General features: G+C 37.9%; 1 protein-coding gene and 1 pseudogene across 1 annotated transcript in view; one reads left to right on the forward strand and one right to left on the reverse strand.

Annotated features, from left to right (window-relative positions):
* The window catches only part of LOC122744008 (disintegrin and metalloproteinase domain-containing protein 18-like), a 102,764-nt gene extending 83,919 nt beyond the window's left edge, over positions 1-18,845 (forward strand). Inside the window, 4 exon segments of the mRNA XM_043989295.1 lie at positions 85-199; positions 14,774-14,930; positions 15,993-16,031; positions 18,722-18,845. Coding sequence (XP_043845230.1) covers positions 85-199; positions 14,774-14,930; positions 15,993-16,031; positions 18,722-18,737 — 327 coding nt within the window. The 3' untranslated portion in view covers positions 18,738-18,845.
* On the reverse strand, positions 9,922-11,445 carry LOC122744007 (annotated as a pseudogene).
* Positions 18,846-21,163: the final 2,318 nt, after the last annotated feature.

The raw sequence follows: 21,163 nt of genomic DNA on the forward strand, positions 1-21,163 counted from the left end.
TTGTAAGTTTGATGAATATGTTCCTTTTCAAAAAAAATTTTTTAAACATAATAACCAACTGAACCAATTTCTTTCTTTTTTTAGCGTTGCAACAATTTCGATTCCTGTCATTGTAATACTCACTACGCACCTCCAGATTGCAAGAGAATGTCTTTCTTGGCAGGAGGAAGTTATGACGATGGGCATTTAGCAAGGCCTGGTTAGTATCTAAAGTACATTTTTTGAATCAGATGTTTATATGTAGCAGTACAACACAGTTCTGGTACCTAAAAACAGCATGTTTACTTAATGTCAATACCCTCTTGTTATGGATTCTGAATATCTGAGGGACTAGTGGAAGGCAGAAAAGACACTTCAGAGCCTTAAGTTTAAATCCCACTTGAATGATTGATAACTTTGTCACCTTGGACAAATCACTTCACCTCCTTTTCTTCATCTTCAAATGGGGATAATATACTCTTTTCCTTATAGGGTTATCATAAGTGAGCATTCTAAATGTGGGTTCTAATCTGTCTCCCCAGTTTTGGGGGAAACTGGCTAAAATCACTGATAAATGAGTTTAGGCTTTTAAAGGGTTTATTAAAAGATATAGTAAAAAAGAGAAAAAGATTGAGAACAGATTTCTTATAGCATGTAAATACTAGCCTCCCTAAACCTCCCACTTGTAGTCCTGCCACCAAACTGATGTCTTGAACCAAAAGAGGAACTCAATCCTCAGCCAGAGTCTGCTTCCTACTTCGTGCCCTCCTCCCAGAAATGGGAGGCTCTCCAAGCTGATTAGCTAGTGTCATTCAAATCCATTGGTTCACTGGACTTGAAGGTGGTCTTGAGTTAAGTTCAAAGTTTTTAGCTTCTGAGAACAATACCTTCTTAAGGGTCAGCCAGATGTGCTTACAACCTAGTTAACTGGAAGTACACTAATCAGCAGTCAATCATTCTCACTTAATTCAATCAGTTTAGATTAATCTCCAGGTGGGCCTTTGAGTATCTGCTAAATCTCCTTATCTACCACATTCTATTATCTTGACACAGCATCAAATGAGATACTATATAAGTTACTTTGTAAATCATAACACATTGTATAAAATATCAGATATTCTCTAAGTAGTTCTATAAGATTATACATTGTAAAAAGGGTGCCAGTCTTCACTGGTGGAAGGACTAGCCTCATAATTGTCATCCCTTATATGAATGAAATCATAGGCCCATTCACTATTCATACACATATACACACACACACACATATCTTTTTTTTTTTTTTTTGCTGGGCTATAAGTGACTTTTCAGGGTCACTTTCCCAGGGTCACACAGCTAGTAAATGTCAAGTGTCTGAGGCTGGATTTGAACTCAGGTCCTCCTGAATCCAGGGCCTGTGCTTTATCTGCTACACCACCTAGCTGCCCCCCACTATTCTTATATTAAGATCAAAAGTACTACTTAGGTGCCTTTCTGTGATAGAAACTTATTTTGCATTCTTTTTTTTTTTAAGTAATAAACATTTTTATTTATAGTTTTGGGTTCCAATTTTTATCCCTCCTTTCCTCCCTCCCTTCTCCCCTCCTTGAGGTAGTAAGCAATCAGATATAGGTTATAAATGTACAATTATATAAAACATTATCAGCATTGGAGGGGCGTGGGACTGTGGTATTGGAGTGGGTTTTGCTGGAGGCCTGTGTCACATCCTTGTGTCTGCTAGATTCAGGCTAAATGATAGCTGCATGAGAGGTGGGGGAGGGTTGCTGAGTGAACTAAGGGTCAGTGAGCATCAATTCATATCATTAAACTTTCTTTTGTATTTTGGGTGTTCTGGACCATGGAGAGAGCTAAAGCTTTATTTATTTATTTTTTTTGTTTTGTTTTTTTAGTGAGGCAATTGGGGTTAAGTGGCTTGCCCAGGGTCACACAGCTAGTAAGTGTCAAGTGTCTGAGGCCGGATTTTAACTCAGGTACTCCTGACTCCAGGGCCGGTGTTCTATCCTCTGCGCCACCTAGCTGCCCCTAAAGCTTTATTTTTGATGCATAATTTCTGTTTTGGAGATGCTTGAGTGGGTGTGGGGATCATAAAAATGTCTTGTCCTCATTCTTGTTGCTCACATGACCTAGAAGTGTGTATAAATTATTATTTATGTTTGCTAGGTTCTTGAATAAATTGGTTTACTTGCTATTCACTGTTTGCGTGTTCGTTTTTGGAAGTTTTTACATAGTTTATTTTATGCTTTGATGAAAAATACATATTATCTTCATAGATAAACATCATCCATAGTGCCACATGAAACAGTATGGTTCAATCTGCATTCAGAGCCCACAGTTCGTTCTCTGGATCTGGATAGCATTTTCTATCATGAGTCCTTTGGAATTTTCTTGGATCATTGTATGGCTAAGAAGAGCTAAATCTTTCACAGTTGATTATCATACTCAGCATCAGTCCACTTAAGTCTTTTCTGAAATCTGTGTGTACCTTTTGACCCAGTCATACCAGTACTAGATCTGTATCCCAAAGAGATCATAGAAAAGGGAAAAGGACCCACAAGTACAAAAATGTTTATAGTAGCTCTTTTTGTGGTGACAAAGAATTGGAAATCAAGGGAATGCCCATCAATTGGGGAATGGCTGAACAAGTTGTGGTATATGAATGTAAAGTAATGCTATTATTCTGTAAGAAATGATGAACAGTCATATTTCTGAAAAACTTGGAAAGGCTTAAGTGGACTGATGCTGAGTGAAGTGAGCAGAACTAGGAGAACATTATACACAGTAACATCAGCATTGTGTGATGATCAGCTGTGATAGACTCGGCTCTTCTCATTAGTGCAGTGATCCAAGACATTTCCAAAGAACTGATGATGGAAAATGTTCTCCACATCTAGAAAAAAGAACTGTGGATTGTGAATGCAGATTGAACCATACTGTTTGTACTTTTTTGGTTGTTTTTTTCTTTTTGAGGTTTTTCCCCTTGTGTTCTGATTCTTCTTTCACAGCATGACTAATGCAGAAATATGTTTAATGTGATTGTACATATATAATCTATATCAGACTGCTTTCTGTCTTGGGGAGGTGGAGGGAAGGGAAGGAAGGAGAAAAATTTGGAACTAAAAATCTTATGAAAAGTAATATTGAAAACTATCTTTACATGTAACTGGAAGATAATAAAACACTTTTATGATAAAATAAAAATAAACGAGGCCTTTATCAGAAACAGTGGCTGTAAAAATTGTTTACTAGCTTTCTGCTTTCCTTCTAATCTTGGCTGCATTGCTTCTGTTTGTACAAAACCTTTCTTAATTTAATGTAATAAAAATGATCCATTTTGCATTTCATAATATTCTCTATCTCTTGTTTAGTCATAAGTTCTTTTCCTCTCCATAGATCTGAGGGGTAAACTTTTCATTCCTCTCCTAATTTGCATATGGTATCACCTTTTATATCTAAATCTTGTACCTATCTTGACCTTATTTTGGTATATGGTATAAGATGTTGATCTATGCTTAGTTTCTGCCATACTGTCTTCCAGTTTTCCCAGCAATTTTTGTCAGAGTTCCTATCCCAGAAGCTGGAGTCTTTGGGTTAATCAAACAGTAGATTACTATACTCATTTACTACTGTGTCACCTGTGCTTAACCTATTCCACTGATCTACCACTCTATTTCTTAGCCGTACCAAATAGTTTTGATGACTGCCTCTTTATAGTATAGCTTTAGATTTGGTACAGCTAGCCCATCTTCCTGTGGTTCCTTTGATATTCTTGATATTTCCAGATGAATTTTGTTATTATTCTTTTGTTATTATATTTTCTAGCTATATGAAATAATTTTTAGGTAGTCTGATTGGTATGGCACTGAATAAATAAATTAATTTAGGTAGAATTGTCATATTTATTTTATTAGTTTGGCCTATCCATGATCAATTGATATTTTTCTATTTATTTAGATCTGATTTTATTCGTGTGAAGTATTTTGTAATTGTGTTCATATAGTTCCTGATTTTGTCTTGGCAGGTAGACTCCTAAATGTTTTATATTGTCTACAGTTATTTTAAATAGAAGTTCTCTTTCTATCTCTTGTTGCTGGACTTTGTTGGTCATATATAGAAATGCTGACGATTTATATGGCTTTATTTTATAATCTACAACTTTGCTAAAGTTAATTGTTTCAAGTAATTTTTGAGTTGATTCTCTAGGATTCTCTAAGTATACCCTCATATCATCTGCAAAGAATGATAGTTGTTTCCTCCTTGCCTGTTCTAATTCCTTAAATTCCTTTTTCTTCTCTTATTGCTAAAGCTAACATTTCTAGGACAATATTAAATAATAGAGGTGATAATGAACATCCCTGTTTCATCCCTGATCTTATCAGGATGTTTACTGATAGTTTTAGGTAGATACTTCTTATCATTTTAAGGAAAGCTCCATTTATTCCTATGCTCTTTAGTGGGGTTTTTTGTTTTTGTTTTTTTGTTTTTGTGGGGCAATGAGGGTTAAGTGACTTGGCCAGGGTCACACAGCTAGTAAGTGTCAAGTGTCTGAGGCCAGATTTGAACTCAGGTCCTCCTGAATCCAGGGCTGGAGCTTTATCCACTGTGCCACCTAGCTGCCCCCTGCTCTCTAGTGTTTTTAATAGGAATGAGTGCTGTATTTTGTCAAGCCTTTTCTGTATCTCTTGAGATAATCATATGATTTCAGTTAGTTTTGTTATTGATGTGGTTGATTATAATAATGAGAAAGTTCTTGTGAGTTACAGGTATCATCTTCCTATGTAGGAATATAAACAGTTGAATAGTTGCTGTCTGTAATTCTATCTAGACTGTCTAAAAATCTAATTAGTGGTTGCCAATAAATTAGAAGCTTTAGCAAGAGTTTAGACTTTTAAGCATTTATTAAGGAGCATAAGAATTTGGTGAGAAGAGAGAAAGAGGTGCCTTCATCTATCTATCTAAGGGAGCCAGCATCTCAGCTTCACTCCACATGAGGTCCCTGCGAAAAAGAGAGAGAAAGAGTACGAGTGCGAGCGCGACCCTTGCCCCTTCTTGGTCCCAGAAACCTCTCGAAAACAGAAACAGCCTGTCCCCACACACACAGCTCCAAGCTAATTGGCTGGGAGTTTTGATCGATAGTACCCATGAGCAAACGTCACTTCCTAATGCCAAGGAACTGATCTTCTAAGCCACATAGCTTGTCCTCAGATGCCTTCTCCTCATGGTGGAGCTTTCCTATAGTCTCTCTCCAGGAGGGGGGGCGTCACTCCACACAGTTTAACCTTATTAAATCCTTTATGATTTCCTTTTCCTGTTTACCTTTTTTTTTTTTTTAAGTGAGGCAATTGGGATTAAGTGACTTGCCCAGGGTCACACAACTAGTAAGTGTTAAGTGTCTGAGACCAGATTTGAACTCAGGTCCTCCTGACTCCAGGGCTGGTGCTCTATCCACTGTGCCACCTAGCTGCCCCATCCTGTTTACCTTTTTATGCTTCTTTTGAGTCTTGCATTTGAAAGTAATTTTCTGTTCAGCTCTGGTCTTTTCATCAAAAATGCCTGAAAGTCCTCTTTTTCACTGATTGCCTGTTTTTTCCCCCTGAAAGATTAGATTCAGTTTTGTTGGGTAGGTGGTCCTTGGTTGTAGTCTCAGTTTTGCTCCTCCTGAATATCATATTCTAAGCCCTCTGATCCTTTAATGTAGAAGCTGCTAAATCTTGTGTGATCCTGACTGGCTCCATAGCACTTGAATTGTTTCTTTCTGGCTGCTTGCAATATTTTCTCCTTGACCTGGGAGCTCTGAAATTTAGCTATATATTCTTGGGAGTTTTGATTTTGGGATCTCTTTCAGGAGGTAATTGGTACATTCTTTCTTTTTTTTTTTTTTAAGTGATGCAATTGGGGTTAAATGACTTGCCCAGGGTCACACAGCTAGTAAGTGTTAAGTGTCTGAGGCCAGATTTGAACTCAGGTCCTCCTGACTCCAGGGCCAGTGCTCTATCCACTGTGCCACTTAGCTGCCCCTTGGTGCATTCTTTCAATTTCTATTTTACCCTCTGGTTCTAAAATATCAGGGCAGTTTTCCTTGATAATTTTTTTTTGGGGGGGGTGAGGCAATTGGGGTTGAGTGACTTACCCAGAGTCACACAGCTAGTATGTATTAAGTGTCTGAGGCCAGATTTGAACTCAGGTCCTCCTGACTCCAGGGCCAGTACTCTAACCACTGCGCCACCTAGCTGCCCTGATAATTTCTTGAAAGATTATGTCTGGGCTCTTTTTTTTTTTCATCATGCCTTTCAGGTAGTCCAATAATTTTCATATTATCTCTCCTGGATCTATTTTCTAGGTCAGTTGTTTTGCCAATGAGATACTTCACATTGTCTTCTATTTTTTCATTCTTTTGATTTTGTTTGTTTCTTGATTTCTCATAGAGTTATTAGCTTCCATTTGCTCAGTTCCAATTTTTAAGGAATTATTTTCTTCAGTGAACTATTGTACCTCCTTTTTCCTTTTGGCCAATTCTATTCTTTAAGGAGTTTTTTTCTTCTTCAGTGAATTTTATGCCTCCTTTTCCATTTAGCCAATTCTACTCTTCGAGGAGTCTTTTTCCTTAGTGAATTTTTGTGCCTCTTTTTCCTTTTGGCCAATCCTGCTTTTCAAGACATTCTTCTCCTTTTATACCTCTTTTACCATTTGGCCTAATCTGATTTTTAAGGTGTTATTTTCTTCAGTATTTTTTTGTGTGAGAATTGGAATGACACCCCCTGCTAGGAGGGAGATTGTGAGCTCTGACCATGAGAAGAAACCATGTGACTTTAGTGTCTGGAAGTTACATCTATAGAACTACCTGTGGGACCTGTCAATCAGAGCTACCAACCAATTAGCTTGGAGCTGTGTGTGTTTTTACGGCCCTGTTTCCTGTTTGACAGGAGGCTTCTGGGAGAAGCAGAGGAGTGAGCGGGCCATTTTTTAGTTCCTGACTTGGGCAGAGAAGGGCAGAGATAGGTAGACTGAGGATACTTTATCCATGTGTTTCTTTTTACTAACCCCCAATATGCTTTAATAAATACTTAATGCCCAAAGATTAGTGCTATACATTTTCTAATTTAAGGTGACCACTCATTTAGATTTTATCATAGCTAGAATTTTAGCCCCCTTACATTTGTGTTTCCTTTACCAAGCTGTCAATTTGTTTTTCATGATTTTCTTGCATCCCTCTCATTTCTCTTCTCAAATTTTCCTCCTTCTCTCTTACTTTATTTTCAAAGTCCTTTTTTGAGCCCTTAGTAGAAAGAGAATCCACTGACTGCTTCTTGAGAGAAATCTCAAAAGGTAAAAGGTCAGAAACATCATAGCCAAAATTCAGATCTTTTAAGACAAAGGGAAAATAAAATATTGCAAGTAGGTAGAAAGAATGAATTCTAGTATATTGTAGAACCACATTATGGATGATGCATGAGTTAGCAGTTATAGTCAAAAAGGAGTGGAGCAGTGCTCAGCTTTCCTTGTAGTCTAACTCTCACAGGTATACATTGCTACTGGAAAAACCATAGCTTTGACAGTACAGACCTTTGTCAGCAAGGTGATGTCTCAGTTTTCAGTATGTTATACAGATTTGCCATAGCCTTCTTTCAAGTGTCTTTTTTTTTGGAGGGGCAATGGGAGTTAAGTGACTTGCCCAAGGTCACACAGCTGGTAAGTGTCAAGTGTCTAAGACTGGATTTGAACTCAGGTACTCCTGAATCCAGGGCCGGTGCTTTATCCACTGCGCCACCTAGCTGCCCCTCAAGTGTCTTTTAATTTCATCGCTGTAGTTGCCATCTGCAGTGATCTCTGAGACCAATAATATATAATCTGATGTTGCTTCCATTTATTCTCCCTCTCTTTGCCAGGAAGTGATGGGACCAGTTGCCAAAGTCTTTTGGTGTTAAACTTCAAGCCAGATTTTACACTTTCCTCTTTCACCCTTCTGAAAAAGCTTATTTATTCCTCTTTACTTTCTGTCATCCGATTATCTGATATTGTTGATATTTTTCCTGGAAACCTTAATTCTAGCGTTTGATTCATCCAGTTTTTCATTTTGCATGATGTACTCTCCATATAAGTTAAATAAATAAGGTGACAGTAGCCTTGTTATACTCATTTTCCAATCTTAAACCAATCAGTTGTTTCATGTTCCATTCTGTTAATTCTTGGCCTGCATATAGGTTCTTTAAAAGACAGGTAAGATGATCTGCTTCTCCCATCTCTTTGAGGACTTGTCACATTTTGTTGTGATCCACACAGTCAAAGGTTTTAGTGTAGTTACTGAAGCAGAAATAAATGTTTTTCTGGAATACCTCTCTTTCTCCATAATCCAGCAAATGTTGGCAATTTGGTCTCTAGTTCCTCTGTCTCTTCAAAAACCAGCCTGCTCTTACTTTGTTTGGTTCATATATTGCTGAAGTCTAGCTTTCAGAATCTTAAGCATAACCTTGCTGGTATATGAAATGAGTACAGTTAGTTGTTCAGTAATTTGAACATTCCTTGGCATTGCCCTTCTTTAGGACTGGGATATAAATTGGTCTTTTCCAAACACTGGCCACTGTTGTGTGTTTTCCAATTTTGCTGGCATATTGAGTACAACACTTTACCAGCATTATCTTTTAAGATATTAAATAGTTCAGTTGGAATTCTATCACTTACATTAGCCTTATTGTTAGCAAAGCTTTCTAAGGCTTACTTGACTTCATTCTCCAAGATAAATAACCACATGGTGGTTTATTGGTGATGTTAAGAACTTTCTTATATAGTTCTTTTGTGTATTTTTGTCACCTTTTTTTTTTGGAAAGAAAAATTTTTATTTATAGTTTTGGGTTCCAATTATATACCACAGTTTGTTTAACCATTCCCCAGTTGATGGGCATTCCTTTGATTTCCAATTCTTGGCCACCACAAAAAGAGCTGGTATACATTTTTTTGTATGAATAGGTCTTTTTTTCTTTTGGGGGATGTCTTTGGGATATAAACCTAGCAGTGGTATTGCTGGATCAAAGGGTATACACAGTTCTATAGTCCTTTGGGCATAGTTCTAAATTGCTCTCCAGAATGGTTGGATCTTTTGATGTTATTTCTAGAAGATGTTGTAGGTCTTCAAAGAACTGATCACCTTTTGACCTCTGGAATCAGTGGGAGGATAGACATATTTTTTTGTTGATTGTTTATTGACTATTAGGGCTACTCCATTTCTTCTAAGGGATTTTTGCTTTATAGTAGTATATGTAGTGATTATTTGAATTAAGGTCACCTATTCCCATCCATTTAAGTTCACTGACACCCAAGAAGTCTTTCCATCCCTTATGTGACCACATCCAGATTACCTTGGTTTATAGATCTTACATTCCATTTAAGTGAACTGGGATATAGGCAAGAAAAGGGAGATGGGAGAAGGGAAAATTAGAGGACACATTAAAGGAGAGATTGGTCTTTACCAAATCAAATGTACATAAATATAGCAGCTCTTTTGAGGTGGCAAAGAATTAGAATCTGAGAGGATACAAGTTACGGTATATTAATGTGATAGAATACTGTTGTGCTGTAAGAAATGATAAAGTGGATAGTTTCATAGAAACCAGACAACTTATATGAATTGACATAAAGTAGAGTGAGCAGAAGCAGGAGAATATTTTATTCCAAGACACTGTAAAATCAAATGACTTTGAAAGAGTTAGCAATTCTTGTAATAGAAGAAGACCAAAATGATATCTCTATGTTGGAGTCAAGGTACAGTGTGTACAATGTTATTTACTTCTTGATAGGGAAATGATGGATACAAAATGCAGACTGACACTTCAAGGGAATTAGTTTTGTCTTATTTTACATATTTGTATCAGGAGTTTTGTTTTTCTTTATTTTTCAATTGGGAAGTATGATAGGTGGGAGGGTAAGAAGGTAGAATTTTGCTGACTGAAAACCTTTTTTTTTTTTTTTCAAACCTCAATACCATTTATTACTCTGTGCAAGAGGGGCTGGATAGGCAAGAAGATGCGCCTGGTCACTTGGAGTCTTTGAGCTGGCCAGGACTCAGTACCGGTAGTGGTCTGGTTTGAAGGGGCCCTCTCTGGGGACGCCGAGGTACTGGGACTGTTTGTCTGTCAGCTTTGTCAGCTTCACATTCAGTTTGCCAAGGTGGGCCTCGGCCACAGCTTCATCCAGCTTCTTGGGGAGGAAGTGCACTCCCACAGGGTACTTGTCCGGGTGTGTCCACAGCTCAATCTGGGCTAGCACCTGGTTGCTGAAGGAATTGCTCATGACAAAGCTGGGATGGCCCATAGCACAGCCCAGGTTGACTAGACGGCCCTCTGCCAGCAGGATGATCCGCCGCCCATTCTTCAGCTTAAAGCGGTCCACCTGAGGTTTCACGTTCACCTTCTCCACAGAATTTTGATTCAGCCACTTTACATCTATTTCCACGTCAAAGTGGCCAGTGTTACATACTATGGCATCGTCCTTCATCTGTTCAAAGTGCCTGCCCAAGATGATGTCTACACAGCCTGTGGTGGTGACAAAGATGTTTCCCTCTTTGCAGGCCTCATCCATGGTGGTCACCTCATAACCCTCCATAGAGGCCTGCAGTGCATTGATGGGGTCTATCTCTGTGATGATGACTCGGGCACCAAAGCCTCGAAGGGCCTGGGCACAGCCCTTCCCCACATCACCATAGCCTGCCACCACAGCCACCTTGCCTGCAATCATCACATCTGTGGCTCATTTGATGCCATCGATGAGGGACTCACGGCAGCCATACAGGTTGTCAAACTTGCTCTTGGTAACAGAATCATTCACATTGATGGCTGGCACTTTCAGAACTCCATTGAGCTTCATCTTGTAGAGATTGTGGATGCCGGTGGTGGTTTCTTCAGAGATGCCTCTAATGCCCTTCAGGAGCTCAGGGTACTTGGTGTGAACGAGGTTGGTGAGGTCCCCACCATCATCCAGGATCATGTTGAGGGGCTGCCCATCCTTGAAATAGAGGGTCTGCTCAATGCACCAGAGATATTCCTTGTCAGTCTCCCCCTTCCAAGCGTACACAGGAACACCAGTTTTGGCAATGGCAGCTGCTGCATGGTCCTGGGTGGAGAAAATGTTGTAACTGGACCACTGTACCTCGGCTCCCAGAGCCACCAGTGTCTCAATGAGGACAGCTGTCTCCACAGTCATGTGCAGGCAGCCAGCAATCCGGGCACCCTTCAGTGGCTTGGAGGCTGAGTACATCTCTCGAAGTTTCATCAAGCCGGGCATCTCATTCTCTGCTATGTCCAGGGCTTTACGTCCCCATGTGGCCAGGCTGATGTCAGCGACTTTGTAGGGTAGTTTTTCAGACATGCTTCGGCCTCCACCGCAATTATTTAATGACTTAGCAAAGACCACCGCGCGGAGACTTCGGGGATGGGGGTGATGAGGCCTCAGGAAGGCCGAGGCGGGCAGCAGGCAGCAACGGGAGGGCTGAAAACCTTTTTTTAAAAGAAAGTATTCTCTCCATCTTATTTTCCTAGACTACCTCATCTGTTTTTCTCATTTGCCTTCATAATGATTTATCTTGTATTTTACCTTTCTTTATTTATGTCATTATTCCTGATAGCATGGAAATTCCTTGAGAACAAAGACTATAATTTTATCATCTTTGTTTCTCCCATTTTGCTTTTTTAAACTATTATGCTTTTCTATTGACTCCCCTGTGCTTAGCTTTATATGTTTTTTGTTTAAAAAGTGCATTTTCACTTATACCTTTAAGTCCAACTCCCCCTAATTTTATAGAAGAGCAAGTTAAAGCCCAGAAAGGTGAAGTGGTTTGTCTAAAGCTTTCCTAAGTATTAAGTGGCAGAGCTAGGATTTTAATCCATATTCTCTTATTCCATATTCAGTGCTCTTGCAGTGCAGAGGAAATCATATAATCACAAAAGTTACAAAAATATTCACACAGTTAAACCTAACAATTTCACTTTAAAAAAAGGTGAGTGATGGAAAAATACCAATATTAAAATATTCTTGATGGCAGTATTTTAAATTGCAAAGAGAAAAATAGTAAAGAAAACTATATTTCTGATCATTAGAGTTTGAATAAATAGTTGTATATGAATGTAACAAAAGGCCCAATGCAAAGTGATCAGACTTCCAGTAAGGAACTTTGTGATATCCTGAGAATGTATTGTGTGTTCTGAGAACATAGATAGTAGAAATACTAATAAATATCTGTTAAACACTACTATAATAAACAGACTTCATTTCACCAAGGAATAATAAAGGCTGATGAAAGGTATATGTCATTGGATTTATCCATGTACCCCAAAGTGTCTTACCTTTTGATGTAGCCTACGAAATGATCAAAATCCAAGAGTAAACTCAAAAAACTCTCAATGAGACATCTACATGAATTTAGCCAACATGTCAAACAAAAACATGCCAGACAACTGATTGCCATAAGGATTTGTTTGTGAAAATGGGTTTACGATAGCACTTCAGGATGAGGTTATTGCCATTAGAAACTATAGAAGGATTTTCCTTAGAGATTATAGTCTAAAAAATCAATGTAGATTATTCAAGGAAATGGTGGAGACTATGCAACATATTGTGGATTGTAAAAGATTTCTAACAACTGAATGAATACCTGAGAAGACATGGCTAAAATTATATGTCAGGAGCTTGATAGCTTTCACAGACTTATCAGTGACAATACTGACTTCAAAGTCTTAGAGAGCTCAACTAATAAATTGTACTGGCATGAGACCATCATCACAGACCAAACTATTGTCCAAACTGCATGGGCATAACATTAATCCATACAAATTTAACAATATTATAAATATACATCACAATGCCAAATAATTGTGATTTCCAAACAACATGGAGCAAAACTCTTTGAAAAAATAGAGACATAGCAGAACATATCGAGATCATGTGAAAATAGGATGAGATGTATAGCATCCTTGTTGTCCTATCTCCTACTAGAGAGAAGTGTACGAAAGAATCTTTCAGTGAGATTACAGAGGATCTGTTTGTACTACCTTTATTCAACTGCAAAAAGTAGTTATTTTGTCTACATGTGAGATGTTCTACAGAATGTTGAACTTGTCCCATGACAATTTTTATATGAACATCATTTTTTTTAAAAAGAATGATGATATTGTAAGACACATATGTCCCTATGTCTTGTCTAAATGTATAAAGATGGTACGTTCATGACATAGCTATATATGATCTGAAGCCTGGCCTGCTATTGCAGAAAGGAGGAAAGCCAAGGGCTCCGTCTGCACTGTTAGTACACTATTTGAGGGCAGAGGAAATAGGTAGGTCCTAGGAATTCCTCTTAGGCTGGCTTGGGCCTTCAAAGAGTGATGTTGGGCTAGGGTTATATATAACTGCCACTCCTCCAAGATCACCTAGCTAGCGTTACGAGCCTGGATTTGAAGGACAGCCCTTAGTTTATGTAAACCGGCTTAGTTTCTTCTCAACAAATGCTGATTACATAAAAAACAATCACAACTTGCAAATATCAAATCCATGTATCCAAGGAAACAGCAAACAAACTGAAGAAGTTAAAAAGATTAAAATATATCAAAGACTATGTAATAGTGAATGAGATTTTCACCAGGGAGTAAGATGAGACCTTAGATCAAAATAGGAGAGAGAGAATAGTCTTACCCATAGGCAGTTCTCTCTTCATTACAAATGCTTGAAGTTCAACATGTCAGGATCCTCTATGTATTTGTAGAACTAGGGAGATTTGGACCTTGTCTCATGATCATCTCTTATAAAAATTATTAAAAAATTATAATTCTGCAGTAATTTCTAGTTGTCTTCTTCTTCACTCATGTCAAAAGCTCCTTACTAGGCTCCTCTCTGCTAATCAGGAGTCACATCTCTCTCCATATGCAACATATAACACAATTCCAGAAAACCATCTCAGACTTAATAGAAGAAAGCATTACAATAACAACAACAACAATAATGATAATAGTAATAGAATGAGATTTTATGTCATTGTGTGTCAGACCCCTACTCGAACTGGGGAGGTTTGAACTAATCCACCACATTCCTAGAACACTAGCCTTTGCTGTTGTAAGCCAAGAATTTGTGGAGCAGGCCTTGGGTCATTTGACTTAGCCTACTTTCATGTGGATTAATCTGGAACACAGCTATGGGCCCTCAAGGCAAGGAGAATATAAAAACAATTTTAGGACTTTGGCAGAAAGATTCTGGGACTCCAGGTTACTTCCTTATATGGGACTATATTCTGCTTGTGTAAGTGGAGTTTGGTCAGTTACAAAGTACGATACTAAGCAAAATATGAAGTCTTAAAGAGGAAGAGATTATTTTGCTTTGTTTATGCCTGCTTTTTTTCATCTGTCTGCCCTTAAAAATCATGTCAGTCACAAGACCCTCTTCTCATAATCCTCTTAAACATTAAATAATTCATATGATTATGTTGTATATTGTAGGCTACGTTCTTCTACTTTCTTTTGTATATAAACTATATTAAAAACTTAGTTGGCTGTACAGAAAGATCATTTAAAAAGCAGTTATGTTTCTGCTCAGGAGACACAGCTTCCTAAATAACAGGAAAGAATAGGGCATCCTATGAATTACATTCTACTTGATATAGTGCCTATAGGTAGAAGGACCTTATAAAGGATCATTAGGCCTCTCTATTCTTTTATAAATACTGGGTAGTTTTCTTTCCACATATAAGTTTGTACAGCTTTGTCCCTAATGGTTAGTTGCACAATTTATATTCACATGAGATTATTGATTTTTTCTCTCTCTCTAGATAAAATCACTACTCGAAGTTACATTGCTACTCGAAAGAACTGGCTTATTCTAGGCTTCTACATTTCTCTACCCTTTCTCATCATTACTGTCATTGTTGTTGTAAAATGGGACAAAGTGAAAGAATTATGCAATGTAGAAGAAATACAAAGTGATGGGTAAATTTATTTTGTACACTTTATTTTAAAATAATTAAGGAACAAATACCCAACATTACACTTGGAGCACCCCAAGTTTGAAGTCATTGGTGGGGTTGCTGTATAAATGAATAAGATCATAAAGAAAAAAAATGTATTTTTGCCCCTAGGCAACTTGTATTGTAGTTGGGAAGATATGATGTAGAGATAAACATTTAAAGAAAAAACCACAATCTTTCTATAGAGTTAAAGTGGTCCTTTAGTTTCTCTATTAGTTTTCCTTGTTCAGTTGTTCCAGTTGTATCTGAATCTTTGTGGTTCCATTTGGGGTTTTCTTGTCAAAAATACTGGAGTGGTTTGCTATTTCCTTCTTCAGCTCATTTTACAGATGAAGAACTGAGGCAAACAGGGTTAGTAACTTGCTCAGGATCACACAGGTAGTGTTTGACTCCTGATTTGAATTGAAGTTTTCCTGACTCCAGACCCCATGATCTATGCACCATCTAGCTGCCCAGGAGTTTTCTAAACCAATGAAAGCACAGTCCTAGGACCCAAAACAACCAAATAGAATTGACAAACCAGAACTTAGGAGAAGTGGACTATACTCCTGTTCTAAACTATGAATCATTGCTATGTGTACAAAAAATATTCATAAATGAAATTAGGGACAGAGTTTGGAGAGAGGGAATATGTTAATTTTTTAGCTCCTATCTCAAGGCTTGGCTGCTGTGAAATTTGTTTCACTAGCCCTAAGACAGTCATGGTAAACTGTCCCAGTAGTATTACTCTTAGCAGATAGATCAGCTCCTAAATATAATCAGGCTTTCCAAAAGAAAAAACCACCAACAACAAACAACTTTTAAACAAATGAACCATGACATGCTGTGAGAGGCCAGCTGTAAAAGAAAAGTAGGTTTGAGAACAGTCTAATCAAATGGGCATTAGGTATTTGCTATTGTCTACATTGTGTTTAATTAAGAATGATTCTTTGTGAGATTTTGCTTCAAATAACCACTTTTACCTCAGCATTCTATATTTTCTTAATTTTAAAATAAGTAATTGTTTCATTCTTTCTTAAAACAGATCTCTATCAGGAGAGAGCAGCATGTCATACAGCACAAGGTGAGGTTCATGTGTTTTCTGCTGGAGAACTAAGAATCATTGTATTGATTTTTCACTACCCATTCAATCTTCAACACCTGACAACATGGCTGCCAACCACATCATTGTACTGAGACATCTCTTTTAACAGTCACCAATAGCCTCTTAATTGCTGTCTAGTGGCCTTTTCCTACTTGACCCTTCTGCAGCTTTGAACACTTTTGCTTATGATCACTGTATCCAATGGGGTCATGTCACAATACCTCCATAGAGTACAGAGCCTCCCACCTTAGAGACCTTTAATTTATAGATTAAATAAAATTACCTGTATCCTGGCATTTAAGGCAATGCTTTCCATAGTCTGTTTCCAATCTATCTTTTTAGTCTTATTTCATATTACTCCCTGTTACAAATTGTACATTCTAGCCAAACTGGATTGCTAGCTCTTAATGATGTTAGTATTACTTCTTCCATTTCTGCATTTATACAGGCCATTTCCTATGCTTAGGAATCCATTTTCTTATTTTCACCTTTCACAATCTTTCCTCTTCTTCAAGGTTCACCTTCTCTTTGAAACCTTTGCTGATTTCCTTTTCCCTTCCTCCCACTCCCACCTGAAAGTGTTTCTTTCTCAAGTTTTCTTTTTCAAATTAGTTTTCTCAAATTTTCTTAGTGTACTTTATTTGGATCTCTCCTTTTTCCCTATAATACTTTACCTGTTAGACCATACATTTCTTGAGGTCAGAGCCTATGTGGTATTATCTATCTTTGTATTTCAGCACTTAGTACAGTAGGCACAAAATAAAATATTGTTGTATTCAAAGAAATTGTTTTTGAAATTTACTTTTATTTTCCCTTTTTTCATATTAGTCCTTTTTTTTTGGTTGTTGGGTTTTTTTTGCAGGGCAGTAAGGGTTAAGTGACTTGCCCAGGGTCACACAGTTAGTAAGTGTCAAGTGTCTGAGCCCGGATTTGAACTCAGGTCCTCCTGAATTCAGGGCTGGTGCTTTATCTACCAAGCCACCTAGCTGCCTGTGTTTTCCCTTTTTTTCAATTCTATAATATATGTAGTAATGTTTTTTCACTTGTCCTAATCTAGGATTGTAATTTATAAAAGATGGTAGGGAGAAAAAGTATGAATAGGAAGGAGGCAGTTAGAGATTAATATGGTGAAGCCAAAATAAATTGAACTTTCCCCACAGATATTTCTGGATAGGCTGTAAATACTCTCCAGGTTCAGTGTATCTTTATTAAGTTAGAGGTACAAGGACTGTACATTTTTCTACTAAAGTGGAGATTAGAAGGGGGCAGCTAGGTGGTTCAGTGGATAAAGCACTGGCCCTGGATTCAGGAGGACCTGAATTCAAATCTGGCCTCAGACACTTGACACTTACTAGCTGTGTGACCCTGGGCAAGTCACTTAACCCTTATTGCCCCACAAAAAAAAAATTGGAGATTAGAACTATCTATCTCTTATAATCCAAAAATGTATAAGCTGTAGCTCATTTTTTCATATTAACTGAGTATCCATAGGACAAGGCACTATACAGATAATAAATAATAAACAATCCTCACTCAATCCTAGTTGAATTGGTGCTTAGATATAAGTTAAAGAATATAGTGAAAAAAAAAGTTAGTGAACATAATTAGAACTTTTACTATGTGTCTACTGTTTTTTTCCTTGCATCCTCTGGGTCCTCAGTACTTATGAAGGTACCTAATAATTATATTTAGAGCAACCATTTCAGCCCAAAGAAAATACTCTGACTCTTAAAGGACAGGATGTTACCTTTTCCAGGATTATTATTTCTTTTCTCCCCTTATCTCTAATACCAAACACAGGTTTTGATGGGTGTCATAAGATATAGCTGTTATGGCATGACTGACACAGAAAATACTCAGCCAGGTACTCGAGGTGGAGAGAGAGAGAGAGAGTTTATTATGTGCGGGCCCAAAGGGGGTCAGACTTCCAACAGTGGGGCCCTGAGTCTTGTAGTCCACCTGGTTATGTACAAAAAGAGTAGGCATGGCATAGTGGCAAGATACATACAAGTGTATCAAACAAGGATGAGATCAGTGATTACCTTACAGAGGACAAAGGAGAGACAGGCCTGCAGCTGTAGCTGGAACACAGCAAGGCCAGGGCCTATCTGAGACAGACAAGGTCAGAGGCTACGTGTGATTCTCCACATCATAGCCTTGACTTGGGCTGAAGTGAGTCAAAGCAGTTTAGTTTGAAAAGTCTTCTGTATTCCAGTAGAGACTGGAATGATTGGAACACATCTATTCTTCTGTGTGTTCTAGCTTATATAGTCAAACTTTTTCCCGTTTTCCTTCCCTCATCTCCTTCCTGTCCAGTAATGCCCAATGTAATTTTTCTGTCTAATTATTTTACCTAGAATTACTACTAGTCCCTCGAGTAGAGTTTTAATACCCATTTTTGACAAGACCAAAATTCCTTCCTCAAATTGAGTTAGACACTTAGAGATCTACAAATAGCTGTCCTCTCCAACAGATCTTCCCAAGGTGGGGGAGGAGAATATTATGCTTTAAAAGTCTGGTTAGATTCAAATGGTCATTTTAACAGAGGGAAAGGGAAAACAAGATAAGCAACTTTTCATACTAACTGTATTAGTTAGATTTTGTAATGGCTGAATTGGGAAAGTTTCTTGCTTCCTTACTTAGTATTTCTGTCTTTTTTTGCTTCTTAGTGATCACAGTGCCTAAGCAAAAACTGGAATCTAGCGTCAGGATATGACCATACTTCCACAGAACCCTGACTAATGAAATAAAGAAAAAGTTTGCTTTCCCTTCTTTTCATTTCTTGTATTTAAAGGGATTGACCATCACAACAATAAATCAAAAGAATGAAAACTTGTTCCCTTCTTTCTAGTATTTCTTCTTTCCATTTTTTTCCCATAATGATACTGTTTTAATTTATAATCTCTGACTCCAAAATAAGCTGTTCTGCATAACTAAGCCTTTCTGAGGATGAGATAAGTGAATGGACCCTGAGGGAATCTGGAATGATTACCTCAATGGCAGATTTGACACTGCCCAGTAAACTAGTTAGCCACCATTGGAATCAGAGGGGAGATCCAACAATCTTGGGCACCAAATGCTATAGTGAAAGGAATTTATACAATAGATTCATGCATTCCAATAAGTGCCCTGTCACATTTTTAAATGGAGGTTTCTATTTTGGGGACAGATCTTGTGGGCTAGAGTGAGGGAAGAGACTTATAGTAGAAATTTGAAAAAGCAGGGCATCATAGTAATTCCCATTTAGTCATCTAGTCCAGTAATTATCTCTGAAGAACCACAGAATTATTGCAAGAAGTCCACCAATCTATCCGTGATTCCATAAATAATCAAGTATATCTCCTGTAGGCAGTAAGTTACTATCTTGCCTATAAATGTGTTAATTATTTTTCAAATGTATGCAGTTACCTGTAGGGACCAATTTTTAATTGGGGAGTATTAGCTAGGCGGTTCGCCACAATATTGGGGCAAGGAAAGAGACCGACAGCCTCCCTCAAAAACAGAGCAGGATTTATTTAACAAGAACGAACTTAAAAAACACAAACAGGATCAGTAGGATTAAGGGAAAGAAAATAACATGGGGAAAGGGAAATTATACAATCTGAATAACACCACCACCAAGGAATCAGTTGAGAACACACAGCCGTGTCCTGTCACCTTTCAGCTTCAAACTAGAATGGCGAAAACCTCCCTTCTTTCCAGCAGACCCCAGGCTGACTACACACAGCCCCAAGCCAATTGACTGGCAGCTCTGACTGACAGTCACATGACTGCCCTCCCTGGGCTTCCAGTCATTATAATTTTGCCAGGCCTATGTAGGCATCAGCGAGTGGTGAGGGGAATGTTATGATCTGTTTGTTTAGAGTGAGAGAGGAAGAAACTGGACTATGTCCAGCAATTGTGCTCTATATGGCCGCTCTCATAAGCAAACTATGGACTTCCTGAATGTATTTGGCTGTTCTTTCAGCCTCCATCAGGGTATCTTACATGTACCTGTCTCTTCTCCTGTTGTACATATATTCTCTCCACAGCTTGCATTGTGGAGTTGAACCATCTCCATCAAGCTCATTGTAAGAGCAATTAGTCTCTGAAATGGTAAGTTTCCATAAATCATAAATCTCATATTAATTTCACCAAAGACAATATGGTGGTAAAAATGCGTGCTACACTGTATAACTTAGGATATACTTGAAACATATATATAATCCCAAACCATATCCAGAGTATACGTAGTCACAATGACATACAAATGATAAATGAATATAAATGGCTGATATTATTAAACATTATTACAGAATCTTCATTAAGCAAGTAAACCACATAATCTTGTCCATGAATTCTCTATCTAGTACAATGACAATAACAGATACTTGAAATGATAAACAATTTATCAAAAGGAAATAAAACATCAGCGAGACTCAATATATTCATTAATTGTCTTATAAATCAAGCAATAAGGTTCAATAACCCTTTCTAGAAGACAGAGCCATGTGCTCTTGGTGGAGAAGTTCTCCACCTGTAGGAGGAAAAGCTTGTTTAAGGTAAGAGCTTATAATGCTAGAATTTGGGGTACACCACATTTTTTAAACTGGTTCCCCAATTCTTTGCATGCCAAAGTGGAAGGGGTTTCTGAATCAGCATTGATTCTTCTAATGCTGTCATAATGACCATTATGGTAGAAAATATGGAGTTCTTTAGCATTGGCTTTGTGCCACAAATTTGCCATAGAGGTTCATTCAACTGGTGAATGATTACATTCAGTTGGTTATGTTTGGCAAAGGCTACAATCGCATCGTAGTCAGCCCATGTACCCACTTTTTTCAAATCAACAACATATGCTTCAAAAGGAATATCTGTTTCTATAAAAGACCCAAAGTCTTCTTTGTGACTGAGCATATAATTACAGTTTCTTGTCTGTGTTTGAGATGGTTTCTTGAATGGCCTTCTAACTGGTCTCCAAGGGCTCTGAAAAGACAATTTCCATCTCCTGATACCTTGCAGAGTTTGAGTTCCATGGTTTGGTTTATGTGCTGTGGGGACCAATTTTTAATTGGGGAGTGTTAGCTAGGCAGCTCGCCACAATATTGGGGCAAGGAAGGAGACCAACAGCC

Source organism: Dromiciops gliroides, chromosome 2 (genome assembly GCF_019393635.1).
Source record: "Dromiciops gliroides isolate mDroGli1 chromosome 2, mDroGli1.pri, whole genome shotgun sequence".
Lineage (NCBI taxonomy): Eukaryota > Metazoa > Chordata > Mammalia > Microbiotheria > Microbiotheriidae > Dromiciops > Dromiciops gliroides.